At 39.5% G+C, this 27391-nt stretch overlaps 1 protein-coding gene across 1 annotated transcript in view; it reads right to left on the bottom strand.

The window, feature by feature from the left end:
* The window catches only part of cops8 (COP9 signalosome subunit 8), a 57814-nt gene that overhangs the window by 16222 nt on the left and 14201 nt on the right, over nucleotides 1-27391 (bottom strand). The window contains exons 4-7 of the mRNA XM_063051808.1: nucleotides 24275-24407; nucleotides 7445-7552; nucleotides 4762-4824; nucleotides 224-4103 (exon numbers count right to left, since the gene is read on the bottom strand). Coding sequence (XP_062907878.1) covers nucleotides 4024-4103; nucleotides 4762-4824; nucleotides 7445-7552; nucleotides 24275-24407 — 384 coding nt within the window. The 3' untranslated portion in view covers nucleotides 224-4023. The remainder of the gene's footprint in view (nucleotides 1-223; nucleotides 4104-4761; nucleotides 4825-7444; nucleotides 7553-24274; nucleotides 24408-27391) is intronic.

Genomic DNA, 27391 nt, shown 5'->3' with positions numbered 1-27391 from the left:
CTCCTCGAAACACTCTCCCCTTTGCATTCTCCTCTAAGTCCAATTCATCCATGTGGTCTAGGAGTAGCTACAGTTGCACACATTTATGGAGATGTAGACCACCCAACTGCTCCTTGATTGCCCACCTCTCACAGTAGGAGCATGTTGCTCCACTGACTCCCATTACGGCCCCTTTAATATACTAGCCAAATTAAGAAAAAGGAAATATCTTACTCGGCCTTACCTTAATGTTGCTCACCCTCCTCAGTGAAGCCTGGCGTTTAAAAGTTGACACTTTGACCTCAACAGCAGTACTTCCATCTCAAAACAGCTCTTCTCAAAATGGCTGATCTGCCGGAGGCCACCTTCTTTTTATTTGCTGCTAAGCCTGTCAAGAGTTCTGCTTTGCTAATGGAGAACAGCAAATGTCACATGGGTTTTAAAAAGGGAGGTGGATAAACCTGTCAACAAGGCTGCAACATCAATAACTGCTGTGGAATAGGCATTTAGGGAATTTTAACAGAATGAATTGAGATTCAGAAATAAATTAATGTTAGCAGGAATCGACTAAAACAAGTTCTGTCTGACAAATGTGACATACTCAAATTAAGTTACAAAAGTGTTAATAAGGATTCTGTGGCTGATGCAAGGTATATTGACTTATTGACAAAGTACTACTGCAGGCTACAAAAACTAAAGCCAACACGAGTAAAGGGATATTAAGATTAATTCTCTTTTGGGTACCCATGATCTGGACTTGGTTACAAAGGACACAGTTGCAGAGTGCAAATGACATGAAACTCAGTAACAAGTCAGGTTATGAAAGACTGTAGATAAAACAGACTTGAATTGAGCAGATACATACAGTAGGTGACACAATTTATAGACAAAAGTACAGAATGATGCATTTCATTGTAAGAATTAAATATAAAATGAATTGAACAATTTTAAGAGGGATGCATTAACAGAAATACCTGATTGTCTTTGCTCACAAATTGAAATCCTATTTAAATAAAAAATGGAGTCATCATTTTTACTTGAAAAAACTTAAATAAAATTGCAGTTGCTGGAAATGTAAAATAACAGCAGAAAAATGCTAATTACTCAGCACTTCATACCATACTTTCCCACAGAGGGGGACTGATCTGAGTATTTTCATCATTTTCTCTTTTTATAAAGCATTCATTAGGCCTCAGCATGAGCTAAAGGTTTAACAACTGAGTACCAGGTTTCAGGATGTCAAATTCACTGTGAGGTTGTAATTCCCATAAAAAGGACAAAATATAACAAACATGACAAAAGACTTCAGCCTGCAGAGACTGCTTTGAAACTGAAGTTACTATCCTTAAAGCAGAGCAGGTTAAGAGAACATTTAGTAGAGATGGTCAAAGTCTCTACTGCTTTTAATGAGAAACTAGCCTTGGTGGCTTAGTGGTGTGGGGTCATGTGGGATTCCATCTTGAAGCTGCGAAGGTTGAAGCATCGAGGGAACAGCGATGGCTCCCAACAGAGGTGGTCAGCATCCGGATTGGCAAGTTCGAACCCTGGTCAGCAATCACTCTTTATGGAAGGACTGGGCCTGTGTGGCTCTTCTCGTATGCAGACAAAAAAATGTTTTCGATATTCTAAGATATATGGGATTATTGGACTGTACTTTATATTGGTTTCCTTCAGTTTTTCAGTGCTTTCTTTCTTGTGGACAACTGGCAGGTTGAAGATCCATTAATTTTTTGTGTGTGGGAAGGGTGGGGGTTTATCGCTATTGTTGCAACTTTTCTGAGAGGGTCGGGGATTGTTACTATCCTTCTTTTCTGCAAATGAGGGGGTTGGGATTGTTATTGTCGCTGCTTTCATCTGGGGGCGAGGGGGTTGGGCATTGTTACTGTCGCTGTTTTTGTTCTGCAGGTGGGGGGGGTCAGGATTCACTATTGTCGCCCATTTTTCTTGCAGGCAAGGGGAGGATTTTGGGGTCTGCAAGTTTTGTTTCTTTTCTTTTTCATGCCGGTTTGGGGGGGGGGGAGAGAGTTAATGGCTTTTCTGTTATCAACACCCATGGTCTTTCTGTATTTAATGACTATCTGGAGTAGATTAATATCAGAGTTGTATTGTACATGTATAGTTTGACAATATAGTTACCACTGAACCTTTAGGATGCTTGTCTCTCTGCTCATTATCTAAATGAACATGATTTAAGTGCAGTTAAAATCCTCTACAACTCCCCTGATTTTTTCTTCAGCCTATTGCACCACTCAGATGCCTATAGCTTAAACACAAGCACCCCTTGAGGTTGGTTAGCAAATATATACATAAAAATGGATAATATGCATTTTATGCTCAACATTTACAGATGATAGGAATTGGGCAAATGCCAACTGTTTATTTATTTCCATAGATGCTGCATCACCTGCTGAGTTCCTCCAGCATACTTGTGTGTGTTGCTCTACAGTACAAAACCGTTTTTGTCAGAATTTTCAGACATCAACTTTCAGACCACTAAGTTTGCAAAGGAGTCCAACACAACTCTCAGACAGTGCGAGTGTAATCTCTCAAACGAAAAATGTGTAATACTTCTGACTGCATCATTTACAGAAAATTTAACAAATGTTTGTGCTTCCATGCCAGAAACCAAATAGTGATTTACGTTGGTGAGTCATGCATACATCAACTCACTGAACAGTGTAAGGATTATCTGAAATTACTCCCCACATTCAGAGATGTTCTCTTTGAGAAGCTATCACCATGCAACTTTAGTGGAAAAAAATGAAGGTGAAATTTGAGGAACCAGGTGATTAAAGTACTACAAGACAGCGGTATTGCTTTGAAACAGAAAATAAAAATAAGAATAAGCAGGCCGCATTTAAGTTGCTACAAGTGAACCACTACAATGCCATTACTTGAGCACAACTGTTTATAAAACAAATCAATCATTAGATTAAGGAACTACGTGTCATAACAGTCTGTTATTGACAAATCTAGGAAAGTAAAATATGTAACTATAAAAAGTGGTGGCAGATAAATCCCCATCCATGATGAAATACTAAAATCTTTGCTCTCTAGAGTTTAAAGAGTGATAGCTGATCTTGTGCAGGGCTTATATTCTTGACAGCTATAAACCCTAATCCTGTTTCTTACAAGTCTGTTATACTTATGATGAGGAAAAACTAGGAAGATGGAATAAACACCAGAAATACCAAGATGGTTGAAATTGTAATGACATACTTGCCTTTGGATACACCTGATCAAAACTTGAGGTAACTGAAAATATTTTGAAGAGATTAGGCCTAATGAATCAACTAGCCTCCTGCCATCTGCATAAATATCCATGAAATATGCTTGATTGTAGTGACTATTTGGTTAATTTCAACACCCCACTTCAGTTACGTCTCCACTCAATAGGTTAAAACTGAAAGTTCACTCAATACGTTTAGACTGAATGCAGTCTTTTCATCTCTATACACAAGTACCAACTTTATCCTCCAAAGATAAAAGATTTAAGTATTGCTTCACAACATTAAATCCATTGCTAATCAGCATAAAATACAAAGTAGAGCTTTCCAAAATGCATTCAAAGTTAATGTCTACACATTACTCTAGAATCCAGATATGAATAACTTTTAAGGAAAAAAAATCCTTCTCATTTAGTATAATTTAGCTTGTTAACTATGCACATCATGAAAAAAAATCCTCCCCCCCCCGCCCCAAGACAGAGAACCAAGTGCGTGACTGTATTATGTGGATTTTTGTTTGTTTTTCTGAATAAACAGTCCAATTCAGAGGATAAACTCAAAACACAGCAGGAAGTTCTAGACTCCATAATGTTGCCTTCCCCTAAAGTCAGTCAGTGGGATTCAAAGAATAAGAAGTATTACTTTGTAGAAAACACTGGATAGTCCCTGGAGGGCCTTTAATTTAATGACATTGATATTTACAAGTACATTCAAGATTAAGTTAAAGTCTGCTAGAAATTTCTGCTGGTCTCCGTCACTCTCAAGGCAACGAACCAACATGGCTGGGCTTTCTCTCTCATTTGTTGATGGTAGTTTGTCAGTTCTCAAGGAAGGCCACGTAGTCAGTTAGTCTGGCCAACTGTTGTTCATTAGGAATCTGTGGTACTGGAGGAGGTTCTGTTAAAATTTTAAAAAAGTAAAAGAATCATTTTAAATACTCATGTAACTACTGTCATTTACATGTAGACTCAAACAAATGGATATATTTTAAATGGCTGCTCAGTTAAATCACCATAAGCACAAGGAGAAACAAGCACCTGGATAAATAGGAAAAACTAATCAAACAGGAAAAAAAGTATGTTCCCCTTGCTTTGATGACTGATCACTTGTTTTTCTTTACAAGAATAAAAAAACTTCCTTGAAACCATAAAACAAATTTCATCTGTAAAACATCTGTTGAATGACAACAGATTAGATGCTGAAAGAAAATCTATAAACATTGTTTTAAAAACTTCCACTGGAAATTTGTATTCAAAAGTCACACTGAAGTTACCAAGTAAAATTGAGAAGGTGTGTTCCTCAGTGGATTTCTTTACAACCAACTAATGAAATGTGACACCAGAAAGCAACACAAACAATATTCTGGGAAATGCAACCATAAGTTCAAATATAATAAAAATAAAGTAGACTCTTTCTGTCAACCCACTTTGGGAGAATAGCTTACACAAAAAGTAATATTTCTATTTCTGAAAGGCAGAAGGAGAAAGGCCTATTTAAAAATCCTGTTCATAAACTGACTCCCTTGAGAGAAAAAAAGAACAAGAACACCACCTACCGGTTTTTTTAGGTACAACCATTCGTGTAGAAGGATCAGCCTGCCACCCTTGTTCTAATACAGCTGGAAGCAGAATAGCAGTAGATTGAACATTGGAAAGCTTGAGAAGTACCACTTGAACCCTTATTCCTTTTGTTTTACACCATTTTGCAATTATAACTAAAATATTAATATTAAGCTATTACAGAAATGCAATTAACTTTGCAAAATCTAGAGAGCCACATATAGAACCTGCAATGTAAAATTAATCCTTTTCTACTTTGACTTTTCTGCAAATCACTTTAAATTTGATTACACAACTTTCTGCCAGTGGCAACAGTTCTGCTTATTTTACTACCAAAACCTTTCTGAATTCTGAATAGGCCAGCTTAATTTTTTTTCCCTCAACATCGCCTACTTTTGAGGAAAAAAAAACTCCAGCTTTTATTGTCTCCTGATGTGATGAAGTTTCTCATCCCAATACCATTCTCAAATCTCTTTTGGACATTGAGGCCTTAACATATTTCCTAAGACATGACACTGGAATTGGACAGACAACCCAACAAATGATTCATGCTTTCTTCATAAACCCAAAGATTTTTACCATTTCAAACAGAAGAGTACAGCAGCAGATCAGACCTTTCAGCCACCAATATTCCCTCTGATTTATAATGACCATTATGCGCAGTTTTTTGCCCAGTAACAACATGTGCGCACTGAACAATTTTTTTCAATAAAAATAGTATAAATCTGCAGACAAATCATCGCAAACTACATTGTCAACAGAAACCAGAAAAGGAAATGTGATTGTGTATGATCGTGAAATATACTTAACACTCCAATGAGGGTGACACAAAGAGGGGGCGATATGCAGATGCTGGAAATCCTAGCAGCACACGTAAAATGCTAGAGGAACTCAGAAGGCCAGGCAGCATCTATGGAAAGAAGTAAACAGTTGATGTTTTGGGCCGAGCCTCTTCATCAGGACTGGAAAAAAAGATGAGAAGTTAATTTTTCATCTTTATTTCCAGGCCTGATGAAGGGTCTTGGCCCAAAATGCTGATTGTGTATTCCTTTCCATAGATGTTGCCTGGCCTGCTGAGGTAGAGGGTGAAAACCTTTTGTGCGCAGTTTAAATTCCTTTGTGCGCTAGTAGCAAAAGATGTGTGTGTGCATACACGCGCACATCTTGGAGGGAACATTGTCCGCCAACCATGATGCCAACTCCTAAACCCCATTTGCACATCCCTGCTTACTTTTTATATGTAGAAAATTGACACCTTTACAGATTTTGACACCTTTGTGGACATCAATTACCATAGTCTTTATTTTATCCACTTTAAAACTGACTTATCTTATGTTCTCTTAATGGTTTTTCCTTAAAAAGTGAACCACTCCCAGCAGAAAATCAGAGATTATCATTTCTGTTTTAACTATCATCAATTTTGTATAAAAACTGTCATTTTCCTTAAATCACATGGGATTGAAATTTTCTAATGCTTTTTACCAGGTATTTCTTTAAAGGCATTTGAAAAGCTCCATTCAGAACATCAGCCTTCTGGTGTTTGTTTTACTACCATTTATCCAAAAAGAAAAAAAAACTGGAAGGTACCACCCTTGAATTCCACCACTTGAATTAAAGGTGTGGATATATCAGCCCAAGTAACACAGAATATATTTATTTTTATTATACAGGTGCACATTCCTTTATACGAAATTCTGAAATCCGAAAAGCTCCGAAAACCGAAGCTTTTTTCGCAACAGCTGTCGTCACTCAGGTGTGACGTGGCAGCACTAGCAGAGTTGTGTCAGTTGTGGCTCAGCGCTCGTACTGGTTACACGTGCATTTGCTGTTCGCTGATATTTTGTGTTCACTGTTGACTCTGTGTTTAATTTCACTATGAAAATGCCAAAAAGAGCTGCAGATACCCCTCTGGGTAACAATGAGAAAAAGAGAAGGAAGAATCTATCATTATCAATAACACAGAAAGTGGAGTTATTGCAGAAGCTTGATCGTGGTGTGTCTGTGCGGCGTCTTACTGAAGAAAATAGTGTTGGAACTACCACTGTATATGAATTAAATAAACAGAAAGACAAGTTACTAAAGTTTTATAGTGACAGTGACAGTAACGTTCTACGTTTACTCCAATAAGTCATTTACTATGTGTTTGATTCGGTTCATTTGAAGCTGTATATTTTTATGTTTTATTGAATGTTATTGTTGGAAATAAAACTTTTTCTTGTCATTATTCCCTAAACAATACAGTATAACAACTATTTACATAGCATTTACATTGTATTAGGTATTATAAGTAATCTAGAGATGATTTAAAGTATACGAGAGGATGTGCGTAGGTTTGGTGTGCCGCCGGGTCCTAAAGTCCACTGCACAGAGACAGGTTAAATAAGGGACTTGAGCATACATGTTTTTTGGTATTTGGGGGGCGGGGGTCTGAAATCTGAAAAATTCTGAATTCCGAAATGCAACTGGCCCCAAGGATTTCGGATAAGGGTTTGTGGACCTGTACACACAAATACTTCAATGTTGAGTAATTCATGCATGATTTGGGATCAAAACGTGATGGATGAAGCAGTTTATGTAGACCTAGAGTTCACATTGAGCAGCAACAGCTAAGTAACAAGAATAAGACTAGATTCACTGTAGCTATGTCTAGACACATTTCAGAAATCAGTACAATATTACCTTTAACAGCGTCTTCCACCGGAAGCCCTACAAAGGCTGCAAGGTCATCGGCACTAATTGAGGTGTATGCTTGAGCAACAAGACCGAAGGCACGTCGTCTTGTAGCATCTGAAAAAGTAAATTAATAGAGCTAAGAAACTGTTCATCAGCTGCAAATTTTCAACAAAAGTCAGTTTGTTCTATTGTAAAAGTATTATACACCAAGCTAAAGGAAGGTGAAACTCAAAATGTAACTGATCTACAGTGTAGAAGCCATGCTTCTTCTTTCTATCTGCATTGTATTCTGTGTTGCAAGTTTATTATGGAAGCCATTCACGCGGCTGGGCAAAAGGAATAAGTTACGTATTTATGTTTTGTTCTGGGCAGTTTAGAACTGGGGACCACACGAGGTGTCCTATCTTTTGTTGACCGCTTAACTTCACTTGATTACATTTGCAATCGCTTAACTCTACTTTTCCTAACTCTGCTTAACTATGTGTAATGTTGCTAGTTATGCTTTCCTAAATTTCACCACTTCAAGATTGCATGCCTTGCTAGTTGCTGATAAAGGATCGAATATATTTCTTTGAATATTTGGAATATTATTATAGGATTGATCTGAGGGTGTGTCATATGGCATACAGGATAACTCCCTGTGCTCAGTCTCTAGCAGCACCATTGGTTTGTTCGATTTTCCACTACATTTTGTCAACAAAAGATTTCAACAGAATCAGAATCAGGTTTAATATTGCCAGTATGTCATAATATTTATTAACTTTGTGGCAGCAGCACAATGCAAAACATGATAAATATAGAAAAAATTGATTGCAGCAAATATACTGTGTGTGTGTGTGCGTGCGCTCGTGCACGTATCTATTAGTTAAATTTAAAAATATTGCAAAAACAGACAAAAAAAAGGAAATAGTGTTCATAGGTTCAATGACCAGTTAGAAATCAAATGGCAGAGGGGAAGAAGCTGATCCTGAATCACTGAGTGTGTGCCTTCAGGCTTTTGTACCTCCTTCCTGATGGTAACAATGAGAAGAGGGCATGCCCTGGGTGATGAAGTAGTTTTGGATACTATGGAGGCTAGTACCCGTGATGAAGCTCACTAATTTTACAGCTTTCTGAAGTTGCTTACAATCCTGTGCAGTAGCCCCCTCCCTCTTCACCCATGCCAGACAGTGATGCAGCCTGTCAGAATACTCTCCGTGGTACATCTGTAGAAGTTTTTGAGTGTTGTAGGTGACAAACCAAATCTCCTCAAACTCCTAATGAAATATAGCTGCTGCCTTGCCTTTGTTATAGCTGCATCGATGTGTAGGGACCAGGTTAGATTCTCAGGGATATTGACATCCAGAAGCTTGAAATTGTTCTCTCTCTCCACTTCTGATCCCTCTGTGAGGATTGGTTCATGTTCCCTCGTCTTACCCTTTCTGAAGTCCACAATCAGCTCTTTGGTCTTACTGATGTTGAGTTAGGAAGTCGACGATCCAATTGCAGAGGGAGGTGCAGAAGCCAGCGTTCTGTAGCTTTTCGATCAGGACTGTAGGAATGATGGCGTGAAACGCTAAGCTATAGTCAATGAACAGCATCCTGACATAGGTGTTTGTATTCTTCAGGTGATCTAAGGCTGTGTGAGGAGCCATTGAGATTGCATCTGCTGCAGACCTAGCGTGGCAATAGGCAAATTGTAGTGCTTCCATGTCCTTACTGAGGCAGGAGTTGATTCTATCCATGACCAACCTCTCAAAACATTTCATCACCATAGACGTGAGTGCTACTGAACGAAAGTTATTAAGGCAGCTTACACTACTCTTTTGGGCACTGGTACAATTGTTGCTCTTTTGAAATAGTGGGAACTTCCAACCATAGCAGTGAGAGGTTGAAAATGTCTTTGAATACATCCACCCACTGGTTGGCACAAGTTTTCAGAGCCTTACCAGGTATTCCATCAGGGCCTGCCACCTTGCGAGGGCTCATCTTCCTGAAAGACAACCTGACGTCAGCCTCCAAGACAGAGATCACAAGGCCACCAGGTGCATGCTCATCCAGATTTGAAGATGAATCCCTGAATATAGTCCAGTCCACCAATTCAAAGCAATCCTGCAAGTGCTCCTGTGCTTCCCTTGTCCATACCTTCTTGGTCCTCACTACTGGTGCTGCAGTCTTCGGTCTCTGCGTACACTCAGGGAATAGAAGTACAGCCAGATGATCATACTTTCCGAAGTGTGGGCATGGAGTAGCACGATATCACTCTTGACGATGGTGTAACAGTGATCCAGTGTGTTGTTTCCTCTTGTACTACAATTGATTTGTTGATGATAATTATGTAGCGACTTTTTCAAGTTGGCCTGGTGAAAGTCCCCCAAGATGATGGGGAAGGCATCAGGGTGTGCTGTTACATGCATGCTGATCACATCGCTCAGATCATCTAGAGCCTGTTTGACATTAGTCAGAGGTGGAATGTATACTGAGATCTCCTGCAGCAGGAAAAATGGACAACACTTCATTGCAAGATATTCCAGGTATGGTGAGCCCATTTGGGACATCACTGATACACTGGTGCATCAAGAGGACTTTATCATGAGGCATAGACCTCCACCTCTGCTTCTGAGAGACTCAACAGTTCTATCGTGACAGTGTATAGTGAGCCTGTCAATCTGAATTGCTGCGTCCGGTATGGAAGGTGTTAACCAGGATTCTGTGAAACAAAGGACGCACATGGTCCTAATGTCCCTCTGATACAGCACCATAGCTCTGAAATCTTTAATCTTATTTACCAGAGACTGTAATTCTGCCAGAAAGGTAGTCAGTATTGGAAGTCGAAAACTTTGTGTTTTTTTAAAACACACTTGTAGCCCCGAGCAATAGCCTCGTTTCTGACAAGAAATCCTCCTTGCAAGGATAGTACAGCCACAGTCAGTATTATTTCCTTCGGCTGTAAGTAGCAATAGATTGTTCATTTGCATCAAAACATTTTTATTAATTATACAGAGTTTGGATACAGTTGTGATTCTCAGCTGTAGCAGGCTGAAATGGGAATATTTAATCCTATTCTGCGAGCTGCACTGCTTCAAGTTCACCTTTGAAGGTGCCCCAAACAGTTTTACCAAATGAACATCAGCATTTGGACGTGTCGGTGAAATTAGAAGCACCGCAGCCAGGAGCAGCTTGTGGGAAGTAAACAAACGTCTGCTGATTCATGCTGTATGTTTGGGATTGGAACAGTTTGGAATGGTCATCACTGACCATAAACTCTACAGTGTGTTGCTTGCCTAAGAGTTCATCACTCAGTTCCGTTGAAACACTGAAATGTTTCAATTGCTGACATCTGAAGTGAATGCCCTTGTTTTGTCTGGTTCACGCATTTGGAAAACAATAGGAGTCAAGATGAAAGCAGTAACACTGAAGTCAGGACTAGAAGAGAAATTGTAGTTACTGAGAAAGCTTTGGCAAATAAATTTGACAGTGTTCCAAATTAAGAAGATTAAAGGCATGGACAAGGGAAGATTAAAGATTTAATGTTGTTAGATGTTTTTTACAAGAAAAGTAAAATGTCTTACAAGTGCAGTCTCATTTGGACGATTTGAACAGTCTTTGTGAAGATGTTGGTAGGCAACATAATGTGTTATTGTCTTTAATTCCTATCTCAGAGCAAAATAAACAAACCAAAAGCTTGCAAATATTCAGATTCTTCTTAATACAGTCCAAGCAGAGGCTGAATAATGGCTGAAACAAACATCTAATGTTGAAGGTCAAGTTGTGGAGCAAATGAAAATATTTACCAAATTCCAGGGTGTGATTTGACTATGTATAAAGCTGTTGATTTTCAGGATGACATACATCCAGACAACAGTGCATCTACTGTGCGTGGAGCAGGTTCATCCGGGGCATCTAATACCTCCTTGGCATGCACTAGAATGGAGGCTGATTTAGCTGAGATATGCACAAGGCAATAAATATTGAAGGATAAACATGCATTGGAAGAACAAGAGGAGCAGATGGAAGAACAGGTTCAGAGAAACAAAGAGCAACTTTGGAGAGGAAAGGAGGAGATACAAAGAAAGATGGAGCAGCTTAATATGCAGGAAGAAACTGCGGCCAAGATGGCCAAAGCAAAAGTGCTGAAGGCTTCAAGAGCTGTGGGTGCTATAGGTGCTCCAGTAGGCCAGTTCTGTGGTGCAAGGTCCTATGTTGACATGACACAGAGAGCATCTAACACACTCAATGTCAAGAATCCATTTGTTCCTCAAATGTCTATGAGCCCCGAGTTTAGACTCCAAGGGGTAGTTCAGGGTGTTCACTCTCAGCCTGCACTACGGAGGCACACTGAACCTATGTCATATCCAATAGCAGAAGGTGATTCTTAAGACATTAATTTACAGTATGGTGACACTTGTGTTTCAGATGATAGAAGTCCAAATAGTGTGCTGGAAGCTACAAAGATGCAAAAGGAAAAAGCAAGCTTAGCGGTGCAACAACGCATTGCATCTCTACCTAAGAGATGCAAATCTTTAATGGCGATCCATTGCAGATTCATGTACTTATGAAGGCTTTCAAGAATAGCACAGCAGGCAAGACTGACGATTATGGCAACTGTGTCTATTTTCTTGAACAGCTCACCGGAGGTCACCTTAGAGAGCTTGCTAAAAGTTGCCAGCAAGCCAACCCGGAAAAAGGATATCTAAAGGCCAAAGCTTTACTATAGGAACATTTTGGTGACGAAAAATTGCTGCACCCTACATGAAAAAGGCTCTTTCTTGGCCACATAGCAAATCTGAACACGTGAAAGTTCTTCAAGAATACAGTCTTTTACTTAGAGGCTGTTGCAAAGCCATAGAAGTAGTGCAGGACATGTGTAAGTTGGACATGCATGTTAATATGCCGATTGTCATAAAGAAACTGCCCCATAAACTCAGGGAAAAATGGAGATCGATGGTCCATAAACTGCAAGAAATGTACAACTGTAAGATTACTTTCATTGACATTGTTGACTTTTTTCAAGGGCAAATAAAGATTGATAAACACCCAGCTTTGAGAATATATGCGATGCTACATCACTAGTACTTAGTAAAGATTAACAAAACTAATTCACAAATTTGTTCTAAAGCTAAAGGAAACAGCTTTACCAATACTGTGGCTACTGCAAAAATTAAAATTAAAACTGAGCCCAGAACTAATGAAAGGGAAATGATCTCGTCAGCTAAGAGTTTTTCTGTTCTGCCAGGGTGAAATGAAAATACCTTGGATTTCTGCTCTCAGTTGGAGAATAAGGTTCAAAACGAGAAGATTGCCTTGCTATAAGAAAATGGTGTCTGATTCAGTTGTTTGTGTACGGGACACATCAACAAGGATTGCAGTATGCAGTGGCAAGCATTCCAACATACTTCATATTCACTTTGATAAAAAGGATCTAGATTCAAAACAAGCTGTGAAAGAATCAAACACAGCAGCAAGTAATGGGCTAGCGATCATAATTGTAAACTTTCTATAATTCCAGTTCAGAGGAAGTCTAAGAAGGGTAACAAGACAGTGGTTACTTATGCTTTCCCAGATCAAGAAAGTACAGCAGTGTTCTGCACAGTGAGCTTCATGAAAAAACTCAACCTGACAGTTAATGGAACTTCAGTTTTGTGCTTGCTTAAGCTTTGGTAGCAGCGATTCAAGGAAGATTTTCCTGAATGCAGTCAAGAGGGACAACCTGATTTGGCAGAAGAAGAGCACAATCCAGAAGAGACTACTTACCAAAAGAGGACATTTATGTAAATGTTGAGATTTAATGTCTCCTATGTCTTAGGAGCATGTAGTTGTAATAATGAGGGGGTTGGAATGTAGGAGCCATATAACTGTTCTCTATTGCTCAATGTTGCGTGTTTATTATATTTATTATGGCAAATAGTCACAAGTGGGGGAATGGTAAAAGAGAAGGGAATAAGATACATCCATCTTCTTGCTTATTTTGTGGCAGTTTGTGGCTTGGGACCGGTGGAGGTCATATCTTTGCTCACTGCTTAATACCGCTTCAAGATTGTATGTTGCTAATTGCTAGTAAATGATAGAAAGAAGGAATACAACCCTTTGGAGTAATCATTTCATAGGAAATGCAAGTGTCATTCAAGTATAACATCCCCATCTGGGATCGCAGGCTAATGGCAATTGTTTGGATTTTAGATTAGTTTCTGCCGCTACAGGTATACTCAAACCTGCAAATAATAACTATAACAAAATCAATGAAAGACTGCCTAAGTAGGGTGTTCAACCAGAGTGCAGAATATAACAAACTGTGCAATTACAAAAAGAAGAAACAATAATAAATAAGCAATACATATCGAGAAGAGATGAAGATTCCTTGAAAGTGAGTCCATTGGCTGTGGGAACATTGCAATGACAGTTGAGTGAAGTTATCTCCTTTGGTTCAAGAGCCTGATGGTTGAGGGGTAATAATTGTTCCTGAACCTCATGGTACCTCCTTCAGGTAGGGGTCTGATGATGGATGCTGCTTACCTGCGACAGCATTTCACGTAGATGTAGGATGTTCCTTTCAGGGGCATTGGTGCTTCCATACCAGGCTGTGCTGATGGAGATGTTGTTGCCAATTCAAACTGACCAAAGTTTGGAAGACAGGAAATCCTGGATCCAATTGAACTAAGTCTTGGAGCTTATTGATTAGTTTTCAGCGGATGATGGTATTGAATGCTGAGCTGTAATTGATAAGGAGCTTCCTGATATATGCTTCTTTGCTGTCCAGGTGATTCAGGGTTCAATGGAGAGCCGGGGTCGAGTCGGGTACGTTCGCGCCATGACCCTGTTAATCCGAAAGGAGACCAATCCCGACATTACGCGCCAGACCAAGTGATCCAGTGGGTGGTAAAAGGATAAACCCTCGGCCCACTGGAAATCATGAAAATCGTTAGCCACGACATCGAAGGCTTCAGCCACAGTAAAGCAGAAATCCAGGCAAACTTAAAACCGGACATCTTGAGCATACAAGAAACTCATAGGCTGAACAACCAACCCTATGTGCTAGGAATGCACTTGGCTATTGACACCCCTAGCCAAACTTATGGAAGTTGAATCTTTGTTAAAGATAAATCTATAGTAATGAGCACAGCAAACATCCAAGCTGGCTCAATGGAACTTCTGAAAGTTGAAACAAAACACATAAATATCATCTCGGTCTACAAACCCCCTAATGAACCATTCATCTGGCCACCTAACCTAGATCTCCAGGACAAAATGTACCTCATTATTGGTGACTTTAATAGCCATAGCACCAAATGGGGATACAAAGATGACGATGCAAATGGAGAAGAAGTTGTATCATGGGCTCTAAACAATAGCCTTGAGCTACTATACGAGTCAAAGGACACCCCTACCTTCACAAGTGACAGATGGAGAAAAGGATACAACCCAGACCTTGCCTTTGTTACCTCGGCAAACTTCGAACTCTTCACACGAACAATCCTCCAACATATACCCAAATCCCAACACCATCCAGTCCAGGTAGAATCCCTTCCAGTTCTGAGACCTGTACCATCAAAGTACCTACCAAGATTTAACCTGAGAAAAGCGAATTGGACATCTTTCTCCGAATCCCTTTTTCAACTTATCAATACCATACCACCAGAACCTAATCATTATGATGAATTTGTCCAACTAATCTGGAAAGTAGTGCAGCAGAACATACCTAGAGGCTGCAGAACCAAATATACTCAGGGATTGACTAGTGATATCAAGCAAAGTTATGATGAGTATGTCAACTTATACGACCAAGACCCGTTTGGTCAAGACACAATTAAAATGGGAGAGTCAGTTCTGTCCCCACTGAGCCAAGAAAGACAACAGCGTTGCCAGGAACTGATAGAAAACACAGACATGACCAAGAACAGTAAGAAGGCATGGACAACTGTTCGGAAACTCAACAAGAACAGTAAGAAGGCATGGGCAACTGTTCGAAAACTCAACTCAGATAATAGACCACCACAGAGAATTGCTGCCATAACACCCATTCAGGTTGCCCATCAACTGATACTAAATGGTCGACCAAATAACAAGGAATGGAGGCAAAAGAAAAAGCAACATCAGGAGATGGAGTCAGCTCTCTCAAACCGGAATAACAACTTTCCACCTCTCGCCCCAGAAGAATTAAAGGATGAAGTATCACAGCTAAAATCCAACAAAGCTGCTGGCATAGATGGGATTCTTAATGAATTCCTTAAACAGCTTGGACCTAAAGCACTCCACTGACTTCTGTCCCTTTTTAACTGTTGCCTAAGATCATTAAAAATACCTAAAAAGTGGAGAAGAGCCAAAATTGTTGCTCTCCTAAAACCCAATAAAGACCCCAACATTCCTCAAAATTACAGACCGATTTCCTTGCTCTGCACCCTCTATAAACTCTACGAGACTCATACTGAAAAGAATATCCCCCTTAGTCGAAGATCTTCTAACACCAGACTAAGCCGGGTTCAGGCCAGGCCGCTCTTGCTGCGGCCAAGTCCTGAACTTAACCCAATATATTGAGGATGACTTTGAAATATGACAAATTGATCGGACTTCCGGGTCATCAAGGGAATGGCGGTGTAAGGAAAAGGTCTCTCGACAAAAAAGGTAAATTGCCCCAAAATCGAATTTAGACAAATACTTAATATTGCATAACTATATTAATAAAAGGGGCAAGGATGATGTCTGAGAACAAGATTAAAAAGTCCACTCCGAAGGCTGATAAACACAAAGAGACGCAGCAAGGCGACGGACCTATCTCCCCCACGGCAAGCCAGGATGGAGAGAATGAGGGGGAATCGGTGACTCTGTCTTTGATTCTCGGAGAGATTCGCGAGTTCCGACAAGATAACAGCAAATAGCTGGAAGATATTAAAGGAGAAATAGTAAAAACTAACTCGCGGATAGATGAAGCCGAAGCGAGGATTGTTGGAATTGAAGAGAAGCTACAAAACGCCGAGGAAGTGATAGCAGAAATGCTAAAGCTTCAAGAGCAGCTCCAGTAGAAACTAATAGATCAAGAAGGCCGCTCAAGAAGGGAAAATGTGAGGATTTACGGAGTTCCCAAAGGAACTGAAGGTAAACCCAGATTGATGATTCCCTTCGTGGAGAAGCTGCTTAGAGAGAACCTTGATATACTGGCCGCAAGAGACCTACAGATAGAAAGGGCTCACCGCACGTTGGCACCACAGCCTCCGGCAGGCACCCAGCCCAGATCGATTCTGGTCAGATTTCTCAGTTACAGAACGACGGAAAAGGTGCTTAAACGGGCATGGCAAAAGAAAGATTTCATGTGGAGCAACTGTAAAATCAGTTTAGACCACGACTACGCACCGGGGATTCTTGCCAGGCGGAAGGGATATACGGAAACACGGAGGGTCCTGAAGGAAAACAACATCAGATTCCAGACCCTGTATCCAGCTCGGCTGAGAGTCTTTTACGACGAAGGGACAAAAACTTACGCTACGGTGGAGGAGGCAATGTTGGACCTGGCGGACCAGGGACTACCTATTAAAGTTATCACCCAACCAGAGTCGCTACTGGAGAGGATTCTGCAGAAGTCATGGAAGCCAGCGTGGCGGGGACGCTCCACACGAGCCAGAGTGTCAAATTACAAGGAAAAGCTGCAAATATTCAGACGCGAATGTACAGAGAATACAGATTAATTAAGAGAAATGACTGAAAAGAGTAAATCGGACTTAAAGGTAAAATGAAAACTAGTAACTGAAAATAAACTAGACTGAATAACTTGAATGATAGCAATATGGTCGAGACATAAATAGGAGAAAATTCTCTATGATTATTCAAACTGCTGAGGGCCCTCTAACACAGGGTGAAGATAGAGGTTATCCCTCTGAACTGAGGCGGGTTGGTGCTCAGGCCTCACGGTGGGAAGTCGGGAAAAATTTTCAAATGTTATACGTTCAAAAATGTCTAGGGTGTGGTTATATGTCTTGGTTTACTGTTGAGAAGGGATTGCTTACTGTTTGGTTAGAAAAGGAGAGTTTTTTTTCTACTAGAGAAAAATGCAAACTGAATTGGTAAAAGTAATTTCCTGTAATGTTAATGGGGTTTTGAATCCAATTAAAAGAAATAAGATTATGTCTAAATTGAAAAAAAAGAGGGCACAAATAGCTTTCCTCCAGGAAACACATATGAGCCAATCTGAACATGGAAAATTAAAAAGAATGGGCTTTAAGCATATATTTTATTCATCATATAAATTGAGTCACAAAAGAAGGGTAGCTACTTTAATATCAAGTACTCTTAATTATGAACATATTTCAGAGACTAAAGACAAAGAAGGATGGTTTGTAAAAATTACAGGAAGAATAGAAGGTACAGAAATAACATTGCTGAATGTTTATGCTCCTCCAAGTTGTGAATGGTCATTTTATAGACACATTTCTGACCTAATGGTCAGTTCTCAAGGGATAGTAATTTGTGGAGGGGATTTTAATATTAGATTAAATCCTGTATTAGATTCTTCAAGAATAGTTACTCAGAATAAACCTCTGACTCGGAAAATGAATTTATTGATGGAGGAGTTGGGAATTATAGATGTGTGGAGGGAATTACACCCCATTAGTAAAGATTATACACATTACTCTTTCCCTCATTCAGCCTATTCAAGGATAGACTATTTCTTTATCTTTAATACAGATAGACTCAGGATAAAAAACTGTAATATTGCAACAATTGATCTGTCGGATCATAGCCCAGTCTCTATGTCTCTAATCCTGGAAAGGAAAATGAGGAAAACACTATGGAGGCTAAAATCACATATACTCAATAACCCAAAAGTAATGGAGAGATTAAGGGGAGAAATCAAAGAATATCTAGACCTTAATGACACAGGAGAAACATCACCAGTGATCTTATGGGATACATTGAAAGCTGTACTGAGAGGGAAAATTATTTCCATTACCACTCACATGAAAAAAATCAATGCACAAAAATTAGCAGACCTTCAAGGAAAATTAGAACAACTTCAAGTTGTAGATAGCAACAAAAGTAATTCAAATCTAAAACAGGAAATTAGGAAGTGGCAAAGTGAAATTGACGATATTTATACATTGGAAACTCAAAGAAATTTTCTTTACCTGAGACAAAAGAATTATGAAGTAGGAGGTAAATCAGCTAGATTATTAGCATATAAATTACGAAAACAACAAGCAGACAATACAATTCATAAAATAAAGAATCGAAAGACAAAGCTTGTGGAGAGTACAATAGGGAAAATTCAAGAGAGTTTTGAAACATATTATCGAGAGCTGTACTCCCAACCCCGGGCCCCCAATGAGCCCTATATAGACAGTTTATTGAATTCTTTAGATCTACCTATACTTACAGATTTACAAAATGAAAGTGTATTAGAACCAGTAACTGCCAAAGAACTGAACGTGGCCATCTCTAGGTTAAAGGCTGGAAAGTCCCCGGGTTCTGATGGGTTTACCTCAGAGTGGTACAAATCGCTGAGGTCACAGTTAGCCCCATTACTACTTAACACCTTTAATTGGATCTTGCAGAGAGGAGAAACTCCACCTTCCTGGAGAGAAGTGATTATTTCAGTTATTCCTAAAGAGGGTAAAGATAAACTAGAATGTGGCAATTATCGGCCAATTAGTGTTCTTAATTTAGATTACAAACTATTTACATCTATATTAGCACGCAGATTGGAAAAGCTTTTACCTGGCCTAATCCACTTAGACCAGACTGGATTTATTCAACAAAGACAAACACAGGTGAACATAAGGAGAACTCTACACATATTAGAACAGGTTAATAAGAATGAGACAGAGACAATGGTAGTAGGATTGGACGCTGAGAAAGCTTTTGATTCGGTTAGTTGGGCATTCCTAGACAGAGTGTTAGGAAGATTCAGCTTTCAAGAAAAATTTATTAAAGTAATTCAGACTCTATATGACAGCCCTACAGCCCGAATTAAGATAAATGGGGACCTCTCTGACTCCTTCATCTTAGAGAGAGGCACTAGACAAGAATGCCCAATTTCTCCTCTCTTTTTTGCGCTATATATTGAACCGCTTGCCCAGCTAATAAGACAGAGCGAAATCGTAAAAGGTATCAAGGTGGCAGGGATTGAACAGAAAGTGGCGTTATTCGCAGATGATGTTTTGGTCTATCTGAGTGAACCAGAAAAATCATTTATAGTATTGTTTACACTGTTGGATGACTTTGGGAAAATATCAGGTTATAAAATATATGTAAAGAAAATGCAGGTTATGTCCCTAAATTATACACCATCCAAAAAACTGCAGAATACATACGATCTTAAGTGGGAAGCTAAATCATTAAAATATTTAGGAATAACCCTGCCGAAGGATCTTTCAACGCTGTCACAGGTAAATTATGGGCCATTAATCTCAGAGATAAAAGCAGATATGCATAGATGGAATCTTATCCCCTTTTTAAGTTTAAATTCAAGTATAAATAGTATAAAAATTAATATTCTTCCTCGGTTACTGTATCTTTTCCGTACTTTACCTATGGAGGTGGATGATAATCAATTCAGGGAATGGGACAAATGAATTTCCCGCTTCATTTGGCAAGGAAAGAAACCTAGAATTCAATAGAACACCTTACAGTTAGGGAAGGAAGGAGGAGGTATGGTTCTTCCTTGCCTGAGAAATTATTTTTATGCCTCACAGATAACCCCTCTGTTATATTGGTGTAATAGGGAATATAAGGCTAGATGGAAGGAAATAGAATTTGGATTAGTTTCCTCTACAGGCCTCAATAGCTGACAAAGGATTGATGGTCCAATTGGAAAAATTTAAAAACAGTTGGATAAATCTTACATTAAAAGTATGGCAGAGGTGGTTAATTCGTGTGGAATTAATAACATGTTAAAACTCTTCAGATGGTGTGCATATGATACCGAATTCCTTCCCAACAGAGGAGATAAAAGATTTGAACTATGGATAAAGAAAGGTCTTACAACCCACCTCTCATTTATAGATAAAAGAGTATTACAAAGTTTCCAAATCCTGCAGGACAAACATGGCCCAGAACACAATGACTTTTTTAGGTACCTTCAAGTACAAAACTATGTTAACCAGAGTTGTAGATATACAGACCTATCAACAGTAGAATTAGAATTTTTCAAGATTCTGAATTCGGCTTGCAGTTCAATACCTAGTAAATCAGTTTCTCGATTATATAATGCACTCTCCCATGCTAAAAATGTAAACACATTGTATATTAAAGATAAGTGGGAGAAAGAAGTGGGGTTGGTACTTTCAGAGGAGGCTTGGGGGAAAATCTGCAGCTTTCAGTGGTCCTCGACTAATTCTTTGACTTGGAGAGAACATTGTTGGAAAAATATTATAAGATACTTCAAGACCCCATATCAGGAAAAATATAAAGATACAAACGTGACATGTTGGAGGTGGTGCAGCTCCAAGGAGGCAAATCATTTTCATATTTTCTGGGATTGCCCTAAATTAAGTCTATATTGGGAAGGTATTCATAGAACATTAGTTAAGGTACTTAGGTCCCAGATACCTCTGAACTTTGAAACGCTCTATTTGGGGCATGTATTGTGTTTCTTGAACAGAAGGAAGATATAAAGTTGCTGCAGGCCCTCTTAGCGGCAAGTAAGAAATCAATCACTAGGAAGTGGCTAAATCCAATACCATCTACATTAGAAGATTGGCACGAAATTATCTTGGAAATATTTAAAATGGAAAAGTTGACTTACTCCCTGAGAATGCAAAAAGAAAAATTTTATCACATCTGGAATAAATGGATTTAATATATAACCCCAATGCGAGCAGACTTTAGATGACTCTCCTAATGATTTATACTGCTCTTCTCATCAACACAGTAATATTGCTAACGTAAGCACCCCTAGTCCAAATGTTTACTGTTTTTTGTTTTCTTTTGGAAAATAGAGAATTAATACAAGTAAAGGAAAAGATTTGGGAAAGGGATAAAAAATGGAAAAATTAAGTAAATAAGTACATAGGGATTGGATAATTATGTCTGCGGGCCGGAGCAAGCATGAACAAATTAGGATATAAACACCTACAATGGTTGTTACATAGGCTTACATGCAACATTTTGGACCAGTAGAAATGGTCCAGAAGAGATATATGGAAACTATTATTACTATTTTTCTTAACAACTAATACCATTACTTAGCTTAATAGATTCGAATTACCACTGTACATAATTATCTATTTAAGTGTCTAATTTCCTTTTATATCATCTCAATGTGTACTTAAGAATGTATAAGTAATTATAGTTTTATACATATAAAAAACAGAAAAGGTTATACGTGTGAAAAGTACATGATACTTGTGAATTCCTTATCCAAATAAAAATAAAATTAAAAAAAAAAGAAATATGACAAATTACAGGGGCAGTATTTGTTGACTTAACAGCAGCATACGACACTGTGAATCACAGAGGCCTTCTACTGAAATTATCTAAAATGTTAAAAAACAAAACCACGGTCAAAGTAATAAGAAGCCTCAAAGAAAATTGCAGATTTTATTTAGAAATGAATGGAATTAAGAGTAGGTGGCGTCCACAAAAGAATGGACTACCACAGGGATCAGTCCTGGCACCTCTACTATTTAATGTTTACACAAACGACCAACCAACCTTTCCTAACACACGCAGGTTTATCTATGCAGATGACCTATGCATAGCAACACAAGCTAACTCCTTCCAAGAAGTTGAAGTATGACTTACAGCAGTCCTCGAAGCAATGAAGCAGTATTATGAAAAATGGTCTCTGAACCCAAATCCATCAAAAACTCAAGTGTGTGCATTCCACCTGAGGAATCGAGAAGCAGCTCGGAAACTCAAGATCTTCTGGTGTGGGAAGGAGCTCGAACACCATCCAACTCCAACGTACCTAGGCGTCACACTGGATAGGACGCTCTCATTTGCCACCCACATCCAAAAACACCGAGGGAAAACTGGCTCTCGCAATTCTCCCTTGAAAAAATTAGCAGGCAGGAAATGGGGAGCTAATGCTCACACACTTAGATTAACTGCTCTAGCACTCTGCTATGCACCTGCAGAATACTCAGAATACTGTGCAGCTGTGTGGGGCAGATCAGCCCATGCGAAGAAAATAGATCCATTGCTTAACGAAGCCTGCCGAATAATCACAGGCACAATGCGCCCCACACCCACTAACATCATTTACAGACTTGCAGGCATTGCTCCCCCAGAGATCCGAAGACACATTACAACAAAAATTGAAAAAGGTAAACAGAACTCGGATCCATGGCACACACTACATTATTATATGCCAGTTTCCAACTGCCTAATATCGAGGAAAAGCTTTGCTGCAGTGGAGGAACATCCCCCCAAACATACAGGATTGACCTCTGGCAACAAACAGAAGCCAGAACCCCATCAAACAAAACAGTGCAAGGCCCCACAGAAATGTTGCCAGATGGGGCACTGCTTGAGAGACAGAAGTGGTGCACTCTCAACAGAGCGGCAGCGGGAGTTTGTAGGACAGGAGACAATATGGTGAAGTGGGGTTTAAAGACCATCGAATCCTGTGAGTGTGGCGAAAGGATACAGCACATTGAACACGTTCTGTGCAACTATCCACTCTCACCTGATTTAGCTGACACTGACCTGCTCAAGATCAACCAACCAACACTAGAGTGGCTGGCTGTCTGGTGTGACAAGCTATGAATGAAAGTGCAGAGCCAATGAGATGGCATTTGCTCTGGACCTGTTGTTTCAGTAGGCAAACAGGATATAGATCGACTGAGAAAGTGGACCAAAGAATGGCAGATGAATTTAATTTGGACAAGTGTGAACCACTGCATTTTGATAAGATAAGCCAAGGCAGGATTTGCACAGTAAATGACAGAGAGAACAGGGAAATGTAGGGCTATAGGTACATAGTTCCTGGAAAATGGCAACACAGCTGGGCAGGGTTGGTAGGCCTACCTGTCTTTGCAGTCAAGACTTTGTGTACAAGAGCTAGGACATTGTGCTACAATGGTACAAAACACCTGTGAGACAGTGCTTGGAACATTGTATGCATTTATGAACACCTAGTTACAGAAACAATGCCATTAAGCTGAAAAGGCTGCAGGAAGGATTTATGTGGATAATACCAGAAATGGATGGCTTGAAATATGAGAGAAAAAATGGGCTGAGACCCTGCTTCCTGAAGCATGGGAGTTGATAAGATACATTTAATACATCATCATGCAAGCAGTAGGGCTCCAGCTCACAAACTATCCAGCCACTCTCATTATCAGCCACCGGCCCAATGTGTGGAATAGTCTGTGGTTCTTCAGAATCCACAAATTAGGTGCACTTTTTGTGGGATGTTCCTTTCAAGAGCATTGGTGTTTCCATACCAGGCTGTGCTGATGGAGATCATGGAGGAGATGCTGTTGCAGGTTTTGCCTATTCCGTATTTCCCTACACGAATCTCTGCAGCACCTGATCCATTTGACATTTCACTGAGAAGCTAGCCTGACTGTGCGAAATCCACTCAACAACATACCTGAAAGCACACCAGAAGTGCCACTTTGAGTGTTAACAGATCCAAATACAGCTATTTTAAAAGACATTTAGATAATTACATGGATAGGAAAGACTTAGAGGGATATGGGCCAAATGCAGCTAAAGGAGACTAATTCAGGGAGAAATCTTGATCAGCCTGAACCAGGCGGCTGAAAAGCCTGTTTCAGTGCTGGATGACTCTATGACACTGCAGTGCAAAATATATTAACTGCTAGTTCTTTTCCACGGTATCCATACTCAATAGCCCCTCATTTGGCAAGGATTATAAGCAGCCGGATTCTCAATTTATCAGAAAATCTGAAAATTTCATACCTCTTAGTTCCTCCATTATAGGCTGGATGGTATCAGACCATTGATGTGAACTAATTACTGAGTAAATTCCTGGGAAATCTCTTTGCCAAACACGCTGCCCCACAGACCATATTGCTCCCAGCTCAGGATTAGCCTACAATTTAGAAGAGAAAGTAACATTAAGGTAAACCATTGAGATTTCAGGTATTAAAACTGATGATAAGACGACAAGACTACCAAGATATAGGAGCAAAATTAGGCGATTTAGCCCATCAGGTAGGCTCCACCATTTCATCACGGTTGATCCTTTCACTCTCAGCCTCAATCTCCTGCCTTTTCCCTATTTATGCCCTTGACTAATCAAGAACTTACCTGCTGTAAATATAACCGATAACTTGGCTCCCACAGCTTCCTGCAGCAATGAATTCCACAGATTCACCACTCTTTGGCAAGAAATTCCTCCTCATGCATACTCTAAATGGATGTCCCTCTATTCTGAGGCTGTGCCCTCTGGTTTTGTCTTCCCGACCATATGAAACATCCTCTCTACATCCACTCGATCAAGGTTTCAACCCCTCACTCTTCTGAATTCCTGTGAATATAGGCCCAGAGCCATCAAATCCTCCTCATATGATAAGCCTTTCAATCTCAGTATCATTTTTGAGAACCTTATTTGAACGCTCTCCCATATCCTTTCATTGATCAGAAGCCCAAAACTGCTCACAATATTCCAAGTGAAGCTTCACCAGTGCTTTATAAAGACACAACTTTACAAACTTATTTTTATGTTCACTGTAAACAAATGCTAACATCTCATTTGCCTTCCTCAGCACCGACTCAACATGCAAATTAACTATTACAGAATCCTGCGCACTTCCAAACTTGGATAGGGACTTTTATCCACCAAAGGTTTTTGAATTTTTTCCCCAAGTTAAAAAATAGTCCATGTTTGTATTTCTTTTACCAAAGTGCATGACCATACACTTCCCAACACTGTATTCCATCTGACACTTCTTTGTCCATTCTCCGAATCTGCTGAAGTCCTTCTGTAGGCTTTCTGCTTCCTCAACACTACCTGCCCCGTCACCTATCTTCATATAATCCACATACTTGGCCACAAAGCCAACAATTCTGTCATCCAAATCATTTACATATAATGTAAAAAATAAATGGTCCCAACACAGACCCCTGTGGAACACCATTACTCACTTGCAGCCAACCAGAAAAAGCTCCCATTATTCAAACTCCTTGTCTCCTGCCAATTAGCCAATTCTCTATCCATGCTAGTAACTTTTCTGTAACATCACGGCTCTTAGCTTGTTAAGAAGCATCCTGTGTGGCATCTTGTCAAAGGTCTTCTGAAAATCTAAGTACACAACACCCACCGATTCTCCATTGTCTATCTTGCTTATTATTTTTTCAAAGAATCCCAACAGATTTGTCAAGCAAGCTTTTTCCTTAAGGAAACCACCCTGACTTCAGCCTATTTTATCATGGACATCCAAGTACCTCACAACCATATCCTTAATTAATTAATTGACTCCAACATCTTCCCAACCATGAAGATCAGACTTACTGGTCTACAATTTCCTTCTGCCTCTCTTTCTTCTCGAACAGTGAAGTGACATTTGCAATTTTCCAGTCCTCTGGAATCATACCAGAATCTAGAGGTTCTTGAAAGATCATTACTAATGCCTCCACAATCTCTTCAGCCACATCTTTCAGAACCCGGGAGTGTATACCATCTGGTCCAGGTGATTTATCTACCTTCAGACCTTTCAGTTTCCCAAGAACCTTCTCCCTAGTAATGGCCAAATTCACTCACCTCCGCCTCCTGACATTCTCGACCTTCCAGCATACTGCTAGTATCTTCCGCAGTGAAGACTGATGCAAAATACCTATTCGGTTCGTCCATCATTTCCTTGTCTCCCATTACTAATTTTTCATCAGTGCGATATCCACTCACCTCTTTTTTGCTTTTTATATATCTGAAGAAACTTTTGGTATCCTCTTTAATATTATTCAACAGTTTACAGTATTAGTGCATCTTTTCCTTCTTTATTGACTTTTTAGTTGCCTTCTGTTGAATTTCAAAAGCTTTCCAATTCTCTAACTTCCCACTAATTTTTTCTCTATTTTATGTCCTCTTTTTGACTTTTATGTTGGTTTTGACTTCTCTTTCGTCAGCCACAATTGCGTCATCCTCCCTTTAGAATACTTCTTCTTTGGGGTGATCTATCCCATGCCTTCACAATTGCTCCCAGAAACTTCAGCCATTGCTGCTCTGTTGTAATCTCCACTAATGTTCACTTTTGATCAATTTTGGCCAGCTCCTCTCTCATACCTCTGCAATTCCCTTTACTCCACTATAATACTGATACATCTGACTTTAGCTTCTCCCTCTCATATTGCAGGGTGAATTCTATCATATTATGAGCACTTCTACCGAAGGGTTCCTTTACCTTAATCTCTCTAATCAATTCCATTCATTGCACAACACCCAATCCAGAAGAGCTGATCCTCCAGTGGGTTCAACCATGAGGTGCTCTAAAAAGCCATTTTGTAGGCATTCTAAAAATTCCCCCTCTTGGGATCCAGCACCAACTTGTTTTCCCAATCTACCTGAATATTGAAATCCCTATGACTATTGTAACATTGCCCTTTTGACATGCATTTTCTATCTCCCATTGCGATTTATAGCCTACATCTTTGTTACTGTTTGGAGGTTTGTATATAAGACTCATCAGGGTCTTTTAACCCTTGCATTTTCTTAGATCTACCCACAATGATTCTATACCTTCCGATCCTATGTCATCTCTTTATAAGGATTTGATTTCATTTTTTACCAACAGAGCTAAACCACACCCTTTGCCTAACTGCCTGTCCTTTTAATACAAAATGTATTCTTGGATGTTAAGCTCCCAGCTACGATTTAGTGATTCCCATGTCATACATGCCAATCTTTAACTGTACTACAAGTTCATCTACCTTATTCTGTATAGTGTGCATTCAAATATACTTTCTGTCCTGTATTCATCACCCTTTTCAATTTTGTCCCTCTTTTACATTCCATTCACTGCAATTTTGCCATATCATCAGCCTCTCCTTGCTAGCAGTCTGACTACACACTACCCCATC

The sequence above is a fragment of the Mobula hypostoma genome, chromosome 6 (genome assembly GCF_963921235.1).
Source record: "Mobula hypostoma chromosome 6, sMobHyp1.1, whole genome shotgun sequence".
Classification (NCBI taxonomy): domain Eukaryota; kingdom Metazoa; phylum Chordata; class Chondrichthyes; order Myliobatiformes; family Myliobatidae; genus Mobula; species Mobula hypostoma.
Note: the sequence above shows the minus strand (reverse complement) of the source record. Positions and strands in the feature narration are given on the sequence as shown.